The sequence below is a fragment of the Microcaecilia unicolor genome, chromosome 7 (assembly GCF_901765095.1).
Source record: "Microcaecilia unicolor chromosome 7, aMicUni1.1, whole genome shotgun sequence".
NCBI classification, from domain to species: domain Eukaryota; kingdom Metazoa; phylum Chordata; class Amphibia; order Gymnophiona; family Siphonopidae; genus Microcaecilia; species Microcaecilia unicolor.
Window position 1 is genome coordinate 225,495,580 of NC_044037.1, and position 21,128 is coordinate 225,516,707.

The 21,128-nt window shown below is 43.8% G+C and overlaps 1 protein-coding gene across 2 annotated transcripts in view; it reads right to left on the bottom strand.

Annotated features, from left to right (window-relative positions):
* MAP3K20 (mitogen-activated protein kinase kinase kinase 20) overlaps positions 1-21,128 on the bottom strand; it is a 292,039-nt gene that overhangs the window by 243,737 nt on the left and 27,174 nt on the right. For both annotated transcript variants that reach the window (XM_030210690.1, XM_030210691.1), the window contains exon 3: positions 16,108-16,195. In XM_030210690.1, the coding sequence (XP_030066550.1) occupies positions 16,108-16,195 (88 nt within the window). The remainder of the gene's footprint in view (positions 1-16,107; positions 16,196-21,128) is intronic.

Here is a 21,128-nt window from a genome sequence, read left to right on the forward strand (position 1 = left end):
AGATCAGATAAGGAGCAGAGCTCACCAGAAACAGGAGACAGACACCAAGATGAACTAAAAAATCGTTACAGCCCTTCCCTTACTGATTCCCTTAGCGAATCGGTAAGGAACGGGCATGCATCAAGGAAAAGGAATGCAAATGATCTGCTCGTTGTAGCTCACTTGCATTCTCTATTCCATCGTTAAACAGTCAGCCAGTCGAGCATGCGCAGAGCAGCCAAGCGTTATGCTGGCTGCTCTGCACCTGCCAAGGACGTCCTTCATGGACGTCGCTGACGAGCACTTGGCTTTCTTTTCCCCTTCCGCCACCCCCCCTCCCGAGGTCGCCGTTGTCACTCCCCCTCCAGTAAAATCACAGCTTCCCGCAGCCCCGCCCCCATGAGGTCGAGGTCATCGCTGCTCCCCCCTCCACCTGCCCCTCTCCATCTGCCATTGGGCCAGGCCCTCACAGCACATCTCACCTCTGTGTGAAGGCGCTGCAGCAGGCAACAGCAGATCGCTTCCCTTCGGGCTGCCCTCCTTCCCTCCCTGTGTCCCGCCCTCGCATAACTTACATCAGACGAGGGCGGGCCAGGGAGGGAAGGAGGGAGGCCCGAAGGGAAGCGATCTGCTGTTGCCTGCTGCAGCGCCTTCACAGGTGAGAGGCACTGTAAGGGCCCGGCCCAGTGGCAGACGGAGGGGGGGAGTGGCAGCGGCGACCTCAACCTCAGGAGGGGCGGAGGGGGCGGGGCTGCAGGAAGCTGTGATTTCAATGCAGGGGGGAGGAGGGAGCGCAACGGTGACCTCGGGGGGGGGGGGCAGAAGGGAAAAAAAAAGAAAGCCAAGTGCTCGTCAGGGATGTCCTTGAAGGACGTCCATGTTAGGCACTTTAGAAAGACGTCCACGTTAGGCACTTTAGAAAGACGTCCACGTTAGGCATCTTAGAAGGACGTCCCTGATGAGCACTTGGCTTTTTTTCCCCTTCCCTCTTGCTCTTCGGAGAACTTGTTGGATGTTTTTATTTTTTTTTTCCCTTTCTGATTCCCTCACAGCAGCCCCAACGAGAGGTGCAGACCTCCCATTAGGTTTTCCACAGTAAGGGGATCAGAAAACGGCAGTGCATCTCATTATAATAGTTTGCATTCCGTTTTCATTAGCTGCTACCGTGACAGGAAAATGCCCTTTTGTGCATGTCCTGGTTTACTACTTGTACGTTAAACTGGATAGAACCAGTTTAAAACCCACGTTAATGGCTTGGTTTTTTTAGTGCATCTACCCTAGACACAGCAAAGAAAGAATTAAAGCAGGCTAAAGGAAAAGTCTGCTCTAAAACACTAACCTGCCAAAAGCAGGGCTACACTGCAGACAAAGGGTTAAAGCAAACAAAAGAAAAAAAAACAACCCCCAGGCCAATACAATGGGTCAGGAGGCTGCCAACAAAGGCAAGACTACAAGGCAATTCTAAGCAAGGCACAAAAGGGTTAACACAGAGGAAAAGGAAACTAAAACAAACTGGAACGATAGGAGGGACAAGCATACCACAAAGCACACCACCAGCCAAGCAGAGAATAGACCTAGGTGCAGTGTAGTGAGGCAATCAAGCACACGCTGGAAACACCCAGCACTCACACAGAAACTACAAGCTAAAAGAAGAGAAAGCAAATCTCCAATGTAACACAGAGTACATTAGCACAAACACAGAGAGAGGGATGCTGGCTTCAGCTGACAGCAATCAAACACTAAAGCAAGAGTTGTAGGGAAAGGTAGGCTTAAGTAGATCAGGCTTCTGAGGTCTGTTCAGCCCCTGACAAGCCAATCAGGAGCGAGTCCCAAACATTCCCCTGCCTATCTAGCAGAATCACATTAGCTCACTCAAAAGATCTTGATTTTATAGCTTGAAGGATACTGTCTAAACTTTAGTGGGGAGAGGGGGCAGACTGTTTTTATTTAGAAAAAGTTTGTTTCAGTAATTGTTGCGTATTATTTTTAAATTATGATCTTCGTGATATAATTTTCTTCGGAATGCTCAATTTTTGTTGACATGTAAGTCACACTGAACTCATGAGGCATGTGTAGGGTATAAGTGTCCTATAATGTAATGTAATGTTTCTAGATTCAGATTGTTTCTAAGGTCATATTTTATAAAATGAAAAAAATATATATTTTCCTCACGCTTTGCAGATCTCTAATCAGTTCAGTAGCTTAGGTCATCTGGCAATCCAGATAAAAACTACAGACCAACCTGGCTTCAATCAGTAAAACCCACCTTGCTTTCCAAGTCTGTCAAGTTATTTGACTTCCTTCACAACTAGATGCCTCTAAATGCTTTAAATGTACAAATTTCTTAGTGGTGGGGGAACCTCAAAGCCACAGTCATTCTCAGGGCCCCTACCTGCATGGCGTTCTTTGAACCCTGTTTCTCTTCAGTTGTTTCTGGCAGTTTGGCTTTTTTTTTTTTTAATCCATCTGCAATTATCCCAAATCAGCTTCAGCTGGCTTCTGAGCTCTGAATAAACCTCCCTATAATTCCTTCTAGTCCTGACCTCATTTCCTCTATGGGTTCAGTAAACCCTTTAAAGCTCCTATGAGAAGTAAAGTACTTAAATTTCAAAAAAAGGCATGCTTTGTTCTCTAAATACACTGTTTTGTAGAAACAGCAAAATTCTATACAAGACAACATTAACACAGCAATAACAAGATTCCTTTAAGAACTTCCCAAGTACCTATACAACTGCAAACTGTTTGCAACATTTGAAAACACACTTCACCTGACTTTTGAAGTGAGGTACAATACATGATGTCATAAAGACACACCAATACAATATAAAATAAATACAAAATTTCATGTAACTATAAAACCCAACCAGAGCAGCAAATGCAGCACACCAATTCATTAATCATAAATCACCCCTAAAATCTCCCACTAAGTATCAACCAGCCCAGCACACATAAGGAGGGTACAAAGTACTCATGTATCTGGATGGGAGCAAGTAAGCACATGAAAGTGCACAAATTTCAAAACAAATTCTTCATATGTACCGTCACTCACCTGACCTGTCCATGTTCAAGTAGTTTAGATATGAACAGGAGGAGGGACTTGGGAGGATAATTTGCAGGACAGGTAGGGGGCCCTGTGAGGATTTTTTTTTTTAGTGTGATTACAACATGCTTGAAAACAGCAGAAACAACTGCAGCTGAAATCTGACAGATTAAGGATATAATAGTCAGATGGGATGACTGCTGGGGAAATAAAGTTTGGCAGCTAGTTAGAAATAGTGTCAAAAGGACAAACAGTGAACTTGAAGGAGGAAGAGAGATGAGCACTTTCCTAAACTCTGCAATCTGTTGCCAGAGAATGTGGTAAACACAGCTTAGCAACGTTTAAAAATGATTTGAACAATTTCCTAAAAGAAAAGTCTATAAGTCATTATTAAGGGTTGTGGATTTGATATACCGCCTTTCTGTGGGTCCCACCAAAGCAGTTTACATATATTATATACAAGAACTTTCTCTATCCCTAGTGAGCTCACAATCTAAGCTTTTGTACCCGGTGCAATGGAGGGTTAAGTGATTTGCCCAGGGTCACGAGCTGCAGTGGGAATCAAACCCAGTTCCCCAGGATCTCAGCCCACTGTACTAACCATTAAGTTACTCCTCTGCTTGGGAAAATCCACTGCTTATTTCTAGGATGAGTAGCATAAAAAATTGTTGTACAATTTTGCCGGGTATTTGGACCTGGATTGGCCACTGTTGGAAATAGGATATTGAGCTTGCTGGACCTTCGGACTGTCCCAGTATGGTAATGCTTATGTATTTATTGTTCTTCTGTTCTCTTGTGTTTTCAGAAATACAGTGTGTGGCAGGGGCCAAAGAAAATGTGCCCAGCTAAAAGAATGCAATCTACAGAAACCCACATGTATATTGAAGTGGTCCTGGGTATTAGACTTAAAATTGGTCCTGGAGGAATCACAGGGAAGATGACAAGCCCTGAAATGGCCTATGGGCAGATATGGGCAGAGGCCAGTTCTTTAGCAGAATCTCAGTATATTTGGGACTGAGATGATAGGCAGTAACGAAAGGAGCAGAAATTTAAATAAAAGTTATGGGCAGGAGTTGGTGTCGAGTTGCAAATGGGAATTTATATGCTTATCAACCCCAAGTGAACAAAAATCTCAACTGGTTAGAGTGGATGGGCCAGTTTGGTCTTTTCTGCTGTTATTAGGGCTGTACCAAATATTTGTATTTGATTTGTCCCCAAATACCATTATTCATATTTGGCCAAATAGTGATTTAAATTTTTAACAGAAATAATCTGAGGCTCTACTGTACTAAATCCTACTGAAATAAATACGTGATCTCTTATTTCATGTTACTTCTTTTATTATGTTAAAACGCAATGTCCATTATTCATATTTGGCCGAATAGTAAACTATGCTATTCAGTACAGCTCTAGTTTACTGACTATACTACTGTAAGCCCCCCCCCCCCCCCAGTCCCAGGAACAGACTCTGTCCTGTATCTGAATAAGATTTTAATGCGTCACTGGTGGCCTAATAACGTTACCTCAGACAGAGTGTTCCTTTAAAAACAAGGAAAAAGCTTCATTAACACACTAAGCTTGTCTCAAGTTCCCTAAAAAAAAAAAAAAAAACTTAAGAGGAAAAATAAATAAAATATTCTTTCAAAGAGAAAAGGAGGATGTGTATGGATTTCAGGTACAATATAACGAAAAGATGACCAATAAGAGTTTAACAGAATATGTTTAATGTACTGGAAATGGACTAGTTAAACTATAAAAGTTCCACAGAATACTGATTAACAAAATGCACAGCAGAAAAAAATGTACACCTCAATTAATAAATGCAATATAAATTCAACTGAATTTTACAACTCAAATAATTCTTCACTCCTCACTTAACTGTAAAGTACATGGAAACTTCTTTTACAGCTCAGAACACTTCAGTGCTTACAGTAACCAGAACCAAAAATTTTCCTACTACTATAATTGAGAACTGATTTCTGCAGAAAATTATGTAGTTTACTTTCTATAACAGCCCCATCTTTCTCCTAGAAATGAGAATATTATTAGGGATTTATTCGTGTCCCTATTTTTGGGGTTCTTTGTACAGGTAAACCTTCACACCGGTCTATGAATAAGCCAGGGAAGTATTTTTCTATTCCCTGCTTTTACCCTCTGTGTGTCACAATCTCTTTATATCTCAATGAGAATGTAGACAGAAAATAATTCTAATTTCTGGCTGTTATAGGCAGGGGCGTAGCCAGACCTCGAAGTGGGAGGGGGCCAGAGCCCGAGGTGGGGAGGCACATTTTAGTTTGCCGCCCCTCACCCACTGCTGCAGCCAAGTACCTTGGCTGGCAGGGGTCCCCAACCCCTGCCAGCTGAAGCCTTCTCCAGTGCCGGTCTCTGGCACCACCGCGTTGCCTGCCCTGCTCTCTCTTCCTCCTCACGTCCTGCAAGCTTCTTTAAGAGAAACATGCTCAATTTCACTAAAAGGAGCGTGCAGGATGTGAGGGGGAAGAGACAGCAGGGCAGGCAACTCGGCAGCGCCGTAGACTAGCGCTGGACAAGGCTTCAGCTGGCAAGGGGTTAGGGACTCCCGTCAGGAAAACCAGGGGCCCGGAGGTAATTTGGGCCATTGCCCCACCTAGCTACGCCACTGGTTACAGGTGCAGTTGCTTCAAGAACAGCTACAGTACAACCTACTGCCTACTACTAAAACCAAAACAAAATGGAGAGAAAATTACCTCCTTATCAAGAGTGTGTGTGCAACCTGTCACTCAGGATGTGTTCCTACAAATAAATTCTTTTATTTTAAGGATTTAAATACTGCATTTGTCCATTTCTTAAATAAAAATAATTTGTCTTGTTCTCAGACTTTGTTTCTCTTATCTGTTGTCTTCTTGACCGACTCTCTTCAAAAATACTATTCACTTCACACACACAGCAGCAATCATTTAGAAAAGATTAATGCCTTTCAAAAAAAAAATAGCTATTGTAGTATACACTACAATTTATGTTCACAGTGGAAATTAAGTCACTGAAGAAAAAAACCCTCTCCTCCAATTCAGAATCCATCTCGGAAAATTAAAACATTTTCTGAGTTTAAAAATGTAACGGAGGCACATCTCAAAAGCTTCCACACAGTTCAGAGTTATTTCAGTATGAAATTAAGATCTAACGCCGATAACTCTTCCCTATTGAAAATACAGCGCTCCTCAAACTGTACACACTTTTCAGGTTTCTCACATAACTTTTAGTTCTCCCACCTTCCCTTTAAGATCTCAAAACTTTTCAGTTGGATGTAAATCACTACTAGTTAACTGTAATAAGCATCCAAACAACTTTTTACTCTACTCTGGGTGTCGTCGTCGATGATACGCTGAAACCTTCTGCTCAGTGTGCTGCTGCGGCTAGGAAAGCGAATAGAATGTTGGGTGTTATTAAGAAGGGTATGGAGTCCAGGTGTGCGGATGTTATAATGCCGTTGTATCGCTCCATGGTGCGACCGCACCTGGAGTATTGTGTTCAGTACTGGTCTCCGTATCTCAAAAAAGATATAGTAGAATTGGAAAAGGTACAGCGAAGGGCGACGAAAATGATAGTGGGGATGGGACGACTTTCCTATGAAGAGAGGCTGAGAAGGCTAGGGCTTTTCAGCTTGGAGAAGAGACGGCTGAGGGGAGATATGATAGAAGTGTATAAAATAATGAGTGGAATGGATCGGGTGGATGTGAAGCGACTGTTCACGCTATCCAAAAATACTAGGACTAGAGGGCATGAGTTGAAGCTACAGTGTGGTAAATTTAAAACGAATCGGAGAAAATTTTTCTTCACCCAACGTGTAATTAGACTCTGGAATTCATTGCCGGAGAACGTGGTACGGGCGGTTAGCTTGACGGAGTTTAAAAAGGGGTTAGATAGATTCCTAAAGGACAAGTCCATAGACCGCTATTAAATGGACTGGAAAAATTCCTCATTTTTAGGTACAACTTGTCTGGAATGTTTTTACGTTTGGGGAGCGTGCCAGGTGCCCTTGACCTGGATTGGCCACTGTCGGTGACAGGATGCTGGGCTAGATGGACCTTTGGTCTTTCCCAGTATGGCACTACTTATGTACTTATGTACTTATGTACAGTATTTCCTCTCACCAAATGGTCACAAAAATTGTTAAAGTCTATCCAAAATACATTCACACTTTAGATCTCACTTCCAGTCACCAAACTATTTTACTTGTTACTTTTTTTTTTACTTCTGCTCACACTTTAACCTCCCACACTCTCAGTCGTATATCCTGCCTGTTCAAAGTCCAACCTTCTTCTCCCTAGAGACTGTTAAAAAAAAAGCCATGCTTTCTAACAATTATTGCAAAAATCTTAACCCCAAAACAGGAAACTCACATTTTTGTAATGTTTTACATATCAAACTTCATCAAAGTCACAGCACCTCTTTGGGATCTCTGGGTACCTGAATTCTTTCATTTATAACATTGCAGGAGAGTTAAAAAGATTTTAAGTAATTTATTTCTATTAAAGGTATACTTGCCAGTCTCCTGCATGTGCAAAAATCTGCACCAATTTTGGGCTGTTCCTGGGCTCTCTCTGGACCCCCTCACTTTCCAGCAATCCCTGGACTAGTCACACAAAAAATACGCACCACTGCGACGTTCGCACCAGAATCTGGGCAATATCAAACCCCATATATGTGGCCATCCCTGTCTCATGCCCCCTTTATTTAATTATTTATATGTGCCTCCTGACCCTCTGAAACATTTTTTAAGCCTTCCAGCACCCCAGCCAAAACCGGGACCTCCATGCATGCATGCATGAGCCCATGGTGTCACCACTGCGCCTGCATGATGACATCTTGCCGATGCATGGAAGCTGCCCAGCCCCAAGATTCTCCTGAGCCGGGGACTTTCCTGCCTTGCCTGCCCAGTAGAAAACAAGCCTCCTGAAGCTCAGGAACAGGTCTAATGGTCCCACAATGGGAGACCCCGCAGCGGACAGCAACAGGAGCCAAGTCACATAGCCCCCATCCACGGGTGCCACCAGAGGTCCCCATATTGCTCCTGGGACCACCCAGAGGTAAAGAAAGAAATTTTAACCACAAGTTACACTATTGTTTCTGCAAATTTCTGAAGAGTGAGATGTAACCCAGTGTGCTCTGAAGGGGGGGGGGGGAAGAGAGCAATGTTCAAATAGTCTTTATAGTTGAAAAGTATGTGGGTACTTTCACCATGCGCACTTGAAGCTAATGTTCAAAAATAAACTATTTAAGTAGTTCTTCTTTGAAAATTTTGGTCAGGCGGGGCAACTTCAGTGGCAGTGGCACAGTGATGTGTCCCTACGGGCCAGAATCCTTTATCATTTAAAAAAGTAATGCCGCAATCCATGAAGATGGTGTTTTCTTCAGAGGTGAAGGGAAGCTGGCAGCCATGCACAACTACTTACAGCCCCGTGCAAGCCAAATTTTATTTTCAATTATGTTTAAATCACTTTTATTGATTTCAAGAAAGTAACCACCACCACAGAACAGTAAGCACAAATTAACAATACGGTTTAAGTATCATTTCCCCAACCTCCTTCACATCCCATTTTCTATCCCTACCCCACCCCTTGCATCCCATCTCTGATGCTCACATACAGTGGTGGAAATAAGTATTTGATCCCTTGCTGATTTTGTAAGTTTGCCCACTGACAAAGACATGAGCAGCCCATAATTGAAGGGTAGGTTATTGGTAACAGTGAGAGATAGCACATCACAAATTAAATCCGGAAAATCACATTGTGGAAAGTATATGAATTTATTTGCATTCTGCAGAGGGAAATAAGTATTTAATCTCTCTGGCAAACAAGACCTAATACTTGGTGGCAAAACCCTTGTTGGCAAGCACAGCGGTCAGACGTCTTCTGTAGTTGATGATGAGGTTTGCACACATGTCAGGAGGAATTTTGGTCCACTCCTCTTTGCAGATCATCTCTAAATCATTAAGAGTTCTGGGCTGTCGCTTGGCAACTCGCAGCTTCAGCTCCCTCCATAAGTTTTCAATGGGATTAAGGTCTGGTGACTGGCTAGGCCACTCCATGACCCTAATGTGCTTCTTCCTGAGCCACTCCTTTGTTGCCTTGGCTGTATGTTTTGGGTCATTGTCGTGCTGGAAGACCCAGCCACGACCCATTTTTAAGGCCCTGGCGGAGGGAAGGAGGTTGTCACTCAGAATTGTACGGTACATGGCCCCATCCATTCTCCCATTGATGCGGTGAAGTAGTCCTGTGCCCTTAGCAGAGAAACACCCCCAAAACATAACATTTCCACCTCCATGCTTGACAGTGGGGACGGTGTTCTTTGGGTCATAGGCAGCATTTCTCTTCCTCCAAACACGGCGAGTTGAGTTCATGCCAAAGAGCTCAATTTTTGTCTCATCTGACCACAGCACCTTCTCCCAATCACTCTCGGCATCATCCAGGTGTTCACTGGCAAACTTCAGACGGGCCGTCACATGTGCCTTCCGGAGCAGGGGGACCTTGTGGGCACTGCAGGATTGCAATCCGTTATGTCGTAATGTGTTACCAATGGTTTTCGTGGTGACAGTGGTCCCAGCTGCCTCGAGATCATTGACAAGTTCCCCCCTTGTAGTTGTAGGCTGATTTCTAACCTTCCTCATGATCAAGGATACCCCACGAGGTGAGATTTTGCGTGGAGCCCCAGATCTTTGTCGATTGACAGTCATTTTGTACTTCTTCCATTTTCTTACTATGGCACCAACAGTTGTCTCCTTCTCGCCCAGCGTCTTACTGATGGTTTTGTAGCCCATTCCAGCCTTGTGCAGGTGTATGATCTTGTCCCTGACATCCTTAGACAGCTCCTTGCTCTTGGCCATTTTGTAGAGGTTAGAGTCTGACTGATTCACTGAGTCTGTGGACAGGTGTCTTTCATACAGGTGACCATTGCCGACAGCTGTCTGTCATGCAGGTAACGAGTTGATTTGGAGCATCTACCTGGTCTGTAGGGGCCAGATCTCTTACTGGTTGGTGGGGGATCAAATACTTATTTCCCTCTGCAGAATGCAAATAAATTCATATACTTTCCACAATGTGATTTTCCGGATTTAATTTGTGATGTGCTATCTCTCACTGTTACCAATAACCTACCCTTCAATTATGGGCTGCTCATGTCTTTGTCAGTGGGCAAACTTACAAAATCAGCAAGGGATCAAATACTTATTTCCACCACTGTAAGGATACTTTAACAATACAGTTTCTAAAGAAGTACAATTAGGTGTAAAGAGGCAAATTAAAGGAAATTCAAATGTAATCCAAAACGCTTCCCAGATCCAACGTAAATCGAGCACCTCTTGGGGAATCCATGTCCGAAGTATCATAACATTCCATGGTAAGCAATTGCAGGGGCGTAGCTAGCTGGGGCCATGGGGGCATGGGCCCCCACAGATTTAGCCCTGGCCCCCTCTACTTTCGACTCCCCCCCACCGCCGACCCTCCCCCGCCACTTTCAATCCCCCCTCCCCCGACACTGCCTGGTACCTTTGCTGACCCCCGCCAGCCAAAGTCTTCTTCAGCGCCGGTCTCCAGTGCTGAAGACGACTTCGGCTGGCGGGGGTTGGGAATCCCCACCAGCAAAGGTAGCAGGCAGCGGCAGGGGAGGGTCAGCGGCGGGAGGGGGTCGAAAGTGGAGGGGGGGGGGGTCAGCAGCTGGGGGAGGTGGCCTGAACTGTGCCCTCCCATCTCGGGCTCTGAAGGTCTGGCTACGCCTCTGAAACTGTAACATTTGTATATGCTATTGCACCATTCTAGGATTATCAGCTGTGATCCACACCAGTAAAACAGCTTTCTAAGCACCAGTACAGCTCTCCACAGCAATGACTGTAATCCCCTCGAACAAGGCGACTTATACGATACTGTCCAAATATCACATTAGGTAGTATTTCAATCTTTCATCGCCACTGGAGATGAATAAAGGTCAGCACATTCACCCAAAACTGCACCAGGGGCAGAACCAAAACATATGGCCCAAAGCTGCCTTATCAGTCTTGCATTTCAGGCGACAACCATGAGCCTGCAATGAAGCTTTAAAGGCTTTGTATGGTGAAACATAGAGCCGTAATAGAAACTTAGGGTCCTGTTTACTAAGGTGCGCTAGCGCTTTTAGCGCATGCACAAAATTAGCATGCGCTGTGTAGATGCTCATAGAAAGATTGTGGGTGCCTACACAGCGCATGCTAAAAAACGCTAACGCGTCTCTAGCGCAGCTTAGTAAACAGGACCCTCGTATTGTAATTCTCACAAAGTAACGTTATCCAAAAGTTTTCTGCCACCAAGCAAGCACACACGAATCTGATCTACCATTATGTCCGTGTGCAGTCCCTCAGTCTTCAAAGCACTTTTTCTATTGTCCATTTAATCTGTCACCTCACACAGGGCCACAAGATAGAAATGAAGTGGCACGTGTTGTTGAGAACTAAAAGCATAAGACAGTGGTTAAAGTTCCATGTACTTCATCAGTTAAATGAGGTTTAGGAAGACCATTAACACAGTGCGGTAGTTGGAGATATGAAGAGACATCCTTCTGCGCTAGAGAACTCCTTTTGAAGTTCCACAAAGGTCTTCAAGCCACCCTCTTCACTGAGTAATTGATAGAGATAACTTACACCCCTGTCTTCCCAGTTCAGGAAGGTTTGGCTATCACAGCCAAGTGGAAAGGCTGGCTTATTTTTGATGTGCAAATATGGCGTTGTTGATGGAGAAAGTTTATAAAAGATGCAAACCCATCCCCACGCCCTATGTAGGGATTGTAACAATAAGTAACAAGCCATTTCACAGGAAGAGCATGAAACAATACACTAACGTGAAAGTTGGTGTTCTAAAGACGTAAATGAAAAGTCCCCTCTACCCCTGAAACAGACATTGATGTGGTGCATACAGCCTGCAATTAGAGACCTGCACAGGAATGGGGTTTGTGGGATTCATGTGGGGATGGAAGCAGTTCCTGCAGGGTTCCTGTGGAAGTGTATGCTGCACTTATGCCAGGCAGCCTCTCACCTACTGAGTACCAAGTTCTTTTTTTTTTAGATTTAGATTTTTGCTCACACCTTTTCCAGTAGTAGCTCAAGGTGAGTTACATTCAGGTACACTGGATATTTCTCTGTCCCAGGAGGGCTCACAATCTAAGTTTGTACCTGAGGCAATGGAGGGTTAAGTGACTTGCCCAAGATCACAAGGAGCAGCAGTGGGATTTGAACCTGGCCACTCTGGATTGCAAGACTGGTGCTCTAACCCCTAGGCCACTCCTCCACTCCACTCTTTGAATGCTGTCTCCTCCTCCTCCTCCTTGCTCTAACAGCACAGATGCAGAAAGTCACAAGTGGTGACGAAATTCAAAAAAGCATGGGATGAACACAGAGGATCTCTAATTAGAAAATGGATGTGTCAAGTGACAGATGGTGACTGGTTGTGATGAACTAAGGCCGATACCAGGCAGACTTGTACGGTCTGTCTCTCATATATGGCAGTGTGGTTTAGGATGGGCTAGAAATGGCTTAGACAACAACTTTAGTGGCTGAAACATGAGGTCAGTACTGGTAGACTTTTACAGTCTGTGTCCAACAAATGAGAAGATAAATAGGCTGGAGTGGGCTTCAAGGGCAACTCCAGCAGTTGCAACATAAGGATAGGGCCAGGCAGACTTTTATGGTCTATGTCCCAAAAACACCACAGAAAGACCATAATCAAGAATATATCGCATTCATTGTTGATTTAAAAATGAACTGATAATGATTGAGACTATTGTGTGGGAGGAGTAGCTTAGTGGTTAATGCAGCTGACTTTGATCCTGGGGAACTGGGTTCAATTCCCACTGCAGCTCCTTGTGACTCTTGGCAAATCACTTAACCCTCCATTGCCCCAGGTACAAAATAAGTACCTGTATATATGTAAACCGTTTTGACTGTAGTTGCAAAATACCACAGAAAGGCGGTATATCAAGCCCCTTACTATGTTACTATTAATCCTCTCTGCTCCCGGGCTGATGCGCAGACCTCAGCTCTGACAAAGGCACAAGCATCAGATGTCACCTGATCTACTGGCATGTGCATGTGGCGACCTCTTAGTACACAGTGCCAGTGAATCAGAGACAAGTCTTACATGTTTGCACCAGAGTGTTCCAACTTCCATTCCTTCCTTGACTGCAGTGCTGTGGCTCAAACCCAGAGAGAGACAGAGAGCTCACTGGAATTTTTTTTTTTTAATGTACCATTAAATTCTTGAGGGACTGGGTGGGGACAGGTTAAATTCTTGCTGGGATGGGTGGGGACGGGTAAGATTTCTGTCTCCGTGCAACTCTCTACCCACAATCCATAAATAGCAAAGATTCAAAACTCCCAATCCCCCCCCTTATCTCTAGATTTTAATATACGAGACACAGGCAGATGGGGTTGTTTACCCCTCCACAGGAATCTCTGAAGCCACCTTAAAATTGTCAGTAAAACTGCAGATGTCAGTAGGCCAGAACAAACAATGGATTTTCATAGGGGAACATTTATGTCATCAAGGATGCATGTGTTCTTATAGTAGAAGCATAACCCACAATACCAACATTACTGATTAAAGAAACCCATCTAGCATTAATACAGTTTATGTTCATCTGCTAAATTTCCTAAATTCAAGGTATGTTTTAACTTTTAGTTTGGGGAAAAAAAGAAACTGTAATATATATGCAAAAGTATATGGGGGAGGGTGAAAAGAGGGAGAGACCAAACATGTACTAAAAAAAAAAACCCCACCTCATGTGAAAAAGCATATTTTTGGGCTATGGGTTTTTTTCTTTAATAACATAAAATACTGACTTCTGCTACCAGAAAGATGCATTTGCTTGGTGACAGTTAAATACCCCAGGATATATTAGAATTCTGGAAAATAAATACATCTCCAAATACTGATTGATAGTTAAAACAATCAATAAATTAAAAACAAAAATTGGTTTATTCTGAAAAAAAGCCTGTTATGAGTATCTTCTCTGCCTTTTCTTCAGAAGACAAATGTGGGTTACATGAACGTCTGTATAAATACAATTCACAGCCCAGGGGCCATGTTTACCAAGCAGCACAAAGGCCGCGCTAGCGTTTTTAGCATGTGCTAATGATTAGCACACGATAAATGCTAAAGTTGCCCACAGAAACATATACAGTGGGGGAAATAAGTATTTGATCCCTTGCTGATTTTGTAAGTTTGCCCACTGACAAAGACATGAGCAGCCCATAATTGAAGGGTAGGTTATTGGTAACAGTGAGAGATAGCACATCACAAATTAAATCCGGAAAATCACATTGTGGAAAGTATATGAATTTATTTGCATTCTGCAGAGGGAAATAAGTATTTGATCCCCCACCAACCAGTAAGAGATCTGGCCCCTACAGACCAGGTAGATGCTCCAAATCAACTCGTTACCTGCATGACAGACAGCTGTCGGCAATGGTCACCTGTATGAAAGACACCTGTCCACAGACTCAGTGAATCAGTCAGACTCTAACCTCTACAAAATGGCCAAGAGCAAGGAGCTGTCTAAGGATGTCAGGGACAAGATCATACACCTGCACAAGGCTGGAATGGGCTACAAAACCATCAGTAAGACGCTGGGCGAGAAGGAGACAACTGTTGGTGCCATAGTAAGAAAATGGAAGAAGTACAAAATGACTGTCAATCGACAAAGATCTGGGGCTCCACGCAAAATCTCACCTCGTGGGGTATCCTTGATCATGAGGAAGGTTAGAAATCAGCCTACAACTACACGGGGGGAACTTGTCAATGATCTCAAGGCAGCTGGGACCACTGTCACCACGAAAACCATTGGTAACACATTACGACATAACGGATTGCAATCCTGCAGTGCCCGCAAGGTCCCCCTGCTCCGGAAGGCACATGTGACGGCCCGTCTGAAGTTTGCCAGTGAACACCTGGATGATGCCGAGAGTGATTGGGAGAAGGTGCTGTGGTCAGATGAGACAAAAATTGAGCTCTTTGGCATGAACTCAACTCGCCGTGTTTGGAGGAAGAGAAATGCTGCCTATGACCCAAAGAACACCGTCCCCACTGTCAAGCATGGAGGTGGAAATGTTATGTTTTGGGGGTGTTTCTCTGCTAAGGGCACAGGACTACTTCACCGCATCAATGGGAGAATGGATGGGGCCATGTACCGTACAATTCTGAGTGACAACCTCCTTCCCTCCGCCAGGGCCTTAAAAATGGGTCGTGGCTGGGTCTTCCAGCACGACAATGACCCAAAACATACAGCCAAGGCAACAAAGGAGTGGCTCAGGAAGAAGCACATTAGGGTCATGGAGTGGCCTAGCCAGTCACCAGACCTTAATCCCATTGAAAACTTATGGAGGGAGCTGAAGCTGCGAGTTGCCAAGCGACAGCCCAGAACTCTTAATGATTTAGAGATGATCTGCAAAGAGGAGTGGACCAAAATTCCTCCTGACATGTGTGCAAACCTCATCATCAACTACAGAAGACGTCTGACCGCTGTGCTTGCCAACAAGGGTTTTGCCACCAAGTATTAGGTCTTGTTTGCCAGAGGGATTAAATACTTATTTCCCTCTGCAGAATGCAAATAAATTCATATACTTTCCACAATGTGATTTTCCGGATTTAATTTGTGATGTGCTATCTCTCACTGTTACCAATAACCTACCCTTCAATTATGGGCTGCTCATGTCTTTGTCAGTGGGCAAACTTACAAAATCAGCAAGGGATCAAATACTTATTTCCCCCACTGTATATGGGTGACTAGTGTTTAGTACACGCTAAAAACAAATAGTGCACCTTAGTAAACAGGGCCCCAGGACATGCGTTTTCTAATCATTTCTTATAGGCAACAGAGACCCTAAGCAGTTAAATCTGACAACAAATTTACAAGATAAAAGTGAAATTATATCTGCATTTTATACAATTACATACAAAAATATTTTAGTATTAAGAGATTCTAACAATAACACATGGGTGACAAAGATTGTTGATCAATGTTTTGCTAGACTTAAGTTCTAACAGGTTATATAAGTTTAAAAAAAAAAGTTAAACAAGAGAGATTCTTACCTGTAACTATACAGTAATTGGGAGGTTCAAGAACAGCTCCATAAAATTGGATGATGTTTCTGTGACTGAGCATACTGAGTATCTCTGCCTGTTTAAAAAGCAGAAGCACAATCAATCACTGCTTGATTAAAGTACACTACACAGCCTGTAGGAGAGGCAACTTCATTCCCTCTCCGGATCGGAAATTAGTTCTAGTCAAAGTGCCCAAGCATCATCCTCACATCTGAACCACATACTACAGTAGCTCATGGGCATCTAAACCTCTAAATAATGATGTTTACTTCATTCTGAACGAGTTTTGTTTTTTCCCATTACACATTCCACATCTCTATATACACAAAATAATCCAACCAGAAATGCATATATTACTCTGTTTTTAATGTAGTATAATAAACTAACAAAAACCCTCACATAATTGAATTACCATCCATCTCTTCTTCTCCCCTCCCCATTCTCCATCAATCTTTTCCCCTCCCCAATCCACCCCACCACTCTTCATATGCTACCTCCTCCCCCCCCCCACCCCATCCCGAAGTAATATATTCTCCTGCCTCATGACACCTCTACAACTAAGCCCTGCTGGCAGCAGGGTAGCAGGGTCTACTTCAGTCGTTGACCATTTCTTACTCTTTTCACAGCCTAGCATAGTGTATCATTCTGAGAATGTGTTCATGTATATGACCAAGGGGGCAATTCTGTTACATAATGCTAATTTATGCATAAGTGGGAGACCCACCCATGTGTACGCCCCCCTTGACAAATACCTGTTATGTAAGGTAAGTGGGTATTTGCAGAATAAGGCCTAGGCAGAATTTTGGCTTGTATGCATGTATATTTAATTTATTTATTGGGATTTATTAACCACCTTTATGAAGAAATTCACCCAAGATGGTTTACAGCAGTTCAGTTTAACACAAAACTTACAATTTTGTTAACAGCATAGCAAAAGTAAAATGACAAAAGATAACTACAAATATAATCAATAACGTAAACTTGGAAATGGCAAACAAACCTAGTCACAGTACTAGCATGAAATTAAACATGAAAATGATGTCTGATTTTCAAGGCCCTCAGACAAAATGGGCCAGAGTACTTAAATACACGCATATATGATATTCAAAACATTTGTGTGTACAACAGGTGCATATAAAGGCCTAGTTTAAAGAATTGCCCCGATAATGCTCAGTACCGATAGTATCCGCTTGATGTGATGCTTCTGATCCCTCCCACAGTTACGCGGATAAATTTTAAGTGGACACCTGTTTGCTTAAACCTCAACCAGTCAGAGGGCCCACATACCATCATTTTCAATACTGACCCTTCTATTTTCAAACGTTTCACTTATCCTATGTCTATGGGGAAAACGAATCTCCTGAAAATACATGCTGTAAGCTGTACGTCCGAGGATGATCTTGTGATGAGATTTCTTAACAAAGACCAAAAGATTCAGCATAAAATGTAGGCATTTAAAATATGGAGGCTGGAACTGGACCAGACAATGACCCAGATTATGAAAAGAAAAAATTGTGAACAAGTATTGACCATAATAGGGTAAAACCAGCAAATTCCTAGAGCATGGAGTACAACACTGCAGTGAGTGGTTAAGATGCTCCAGCATGTGTAGTGACAATGAAATGTCAATCCTATTTTCAGAGGATGCTGTAATTATGAAAACTGAAATGCCTACATGAAAAACAAGTACAATGAAATCTAGGTGTTTTTTTAATGAACTTTTTATTGTAATACTTGGAAATAATAAGTGTGATCAGTTTAAAGCCTTTTTCAATATAGCACGGTTACATTCCCATCCCATCCATCCATAAGTAAGGTTCAGTCCTTCAATGGAAATGAGTCTATATTCCTACAAAAATGGTATGCCGACTTCTCCAATTCTGGTAGCTATCCCATACTTTGTAAAAAGCTATCACCAGTCCAGTCTGTATGTCACAGCTCTGCTGTGCCTCCTGCCCCAATGATCCTTTTACTGTATGGAGTCCTGCGACGTCCCCTGGGGCGGCAGTCTGCGTCCCTGCAGCTCTTCCACTGTCAGCCAGCACCAGCTTCTAGATTCGCGCAAGTAAGCTGAAAGGACTCATATTTTGGACCGCAGCAGGAAACTCTATACCCGCAAGGGATGCCTGTACTTCCGAGTTGAGGACTATTTCCAGAAGGCCCTGGCATCCCTCTGATGCCTTCGCAACAGGTCTCCTGGAGCTGTGTCTCGTCTTACCCTGCCTCGTGTCTCTCCAAGTTCCTGCCTTGCCTTGTCTTGTTTGGTCTTGTCTTGATCCAGTTCTTGCTTTGCCTTTTCTGGATCCAGTTCTTACCTTGTCCTGCTAGCCCTGTTTTTAGCCAAGCCTTGACTGCCTTGTCTCTAGTTCAAATCCTGCCTGCTCTGCCCATCTCTAGGCCGAGTTTGCCTTGCCTAGTACTTTGCCTAATGCTGTACCTAGCCTGTGTGAATTGCCTGCCTCTAGTCAGTTTGCGGCTACAGCCCAAAGGTTCACTTCCCCTGAGTCCGTGACAGATTGCGAAGGCCATGAGCCCTGATGAGCCCTCCATACTGGGAGGGAGTCTTCCCCAGAGTAAGACTTCTTCGCTTTCTGCATCCAAGATTCAGGCCTGGCTGAGAACATCTTTATTGTTATGTACCGTGCCCGAAGAACTGGACCATGGGCATGTAGTCCAGGACAACTGTGATTCCAGAAGGGCCTATGGTTCCAAGGACTACTCATGGGCATCTGTTAGTCTTGTTTCTGTGCTCCTAAGAAGGTTCTGTTATCAGTCTCCTGAGACTGAGGAGAGGAGGCCCTTTGCGGAGGGAGTACTGTCACGGCTCTGCTGTACCTCCCCACCCCAACTCACTTTTTACTGTGTTGGGTCCAGCAGCGTCCCCTGGGACAGCTATCCATGTGCCTCGAACACGTGTCTCTGCAGCTCTTCCACTGTCGGCAAACACCAGCTTCCAAGTTCGCACGCATGCTCTGAAGGGACTGATGTTTTGGACCATGGCTGGAAACTCCGGACCCGCAAGGGATGCCTGTACTTCTGGGTTGGGACCTATTTCTGGAAGGCTCCGGAGTTCCTCTGATGCCTTCGCAACAGGTCTCCAGCAGCTGTGTCTCGTGTTGCCCTGCCTCATGTGTCTCCAAGTTCCAACTTTGTCTGTTGTCTCCAAGTTCCTGCCTTGCCTTGTCTCCAAGTTCCACCCATGTTTCCAGCTCCAACTCAGCCTTGTCTCCAGTTCCAGTCCTGTCTGAATCCAGGTCTTGCCTTGCCCTGCCTTGTCTGGATTCAGTTCTTGCCTTGTGTTGCCTAGCCTTGTCTGGCCTAGTCCCATCTGTCTCAAACTGCCTACTCTGCCCATCTTCAAGCCAAGCCTACCTTGCCTTGTACTTTGCCTAGTGCTGTGCCTAGCCCGTATGACTCGCCTGCCGCTAGCCAGTTCATGGCTATGGCCCAAGGGATCACTTCCCCTGAGTCCGTGACACTGTAATGCGGTCAGCTTTGACATCAAATAAACATAATCAAATTTATGAAGTACTACTGTCACACGAGGTGTGGGTGGTGGTTTCCAAGCAACCACTATTTCTATTTCAACAGCTGTTAATACACTGGATGCCATTCTGTGTAAAGCAGGCCCAAAAGTGCAACAGGCAGTGCTCAGCTTTAAGCAGATCTCTCACCCCTGTAACTTGTTGTACTATCTGCAGTTCCCAGTTGAATATGATTGCACTATGCCCATCAAATTTGGTACATCATCAGCCATATCACAGTCCTTCCAACAATATCCAGTTCCATGGCTAAACATTAAGTAGTCTCAATGAAGTATGATACCATCAATATAGGATTTTGTGCCCATTTTCTACCAGGATACTTGCTTTATAAACTTTCAACAAGTACTTAAAAGCTCATTTCCACCATTTTTTCTCATATGTTGACTCTAAATCCTTTCCTCAAGTTTGAATGTAATGATCTATCAGTATGTGACATGACAGTAATGCATTGTAAAGTCGAAACATACAGACCCTACCACCACCCCTCTCACATTGCTTGCTTGATTAGTGTCTCCGGAAGACCTACTTCCCCTTGATCTGTGCAAATAATATAATTATATATTTGCTTATAATGAAAAACATTATGGGGAGGAAGGCTGTATTCATCCCTTAATTCCAAAAAGGGCAAGATTTCTCCCTCCTCCCACGTGTGTCCCAAAGTATGAAGCCCTCATAATTCTCACTGATAAAATGTGAGATCAAGTGTGCCAGGTGCAAATCCCGCGGCATAACAAATGGCTGTCTATATGAAATACTTCCTATCTAAAAAGAATTTTTTTCATGGCCCATATTAAGTCTTGAGAACACCTCCTATTCCCACTGGGGCCTTTTCAGCATGTTCCAAAATCACTGAATCAGGTAGCCATTGAATGGCCCATAACTGTATGGGCCCCATCCCATTTTGCTCTAATCGCATCCATACTTTAGTTGAGTGACTCAGTCATTCCACTAACATGCGGAACTGTGCCATTTTGTAATATAAAGTAAAGTCTAGAACAGCCATTCTGCCCTATTTTTACAGTGCCATAGGGTCTGAGCTTCAACTTTGGGGTGGGGGGGGGGGGGGGGAGAGGTCGCTTGTTCCATATATCTAAATACTTTTCTTTTTAATGTTATTAAAAAATTGCCTAAATATGGGGGGGGGGGGGCAAAGCCATAAATAAGTAGAGCAGATTTGGCAAGATCATGAATCTGATGGCTTGAAACCTCCCCAACCATGAAATATCGAGCCCTTCCCACCTATCTAGATTTCCAAAAGGTCTTCTAATTTTGGGGGAAGGTTGGCTGCAAAGAGGCCTTCTATAATCTTGTTATATTCTCTCACAGGTAATGAATATAACGTGGAGCCCAAAGAAAAGGAAACCGTCACAGCAGGAGAGCAACCTCCTGAGCCACAGTGATATTTAAAATTTCCAATTTGGTCATGTTTACTTTAAAATTCAACAGGTTCCCATATCACTGAAG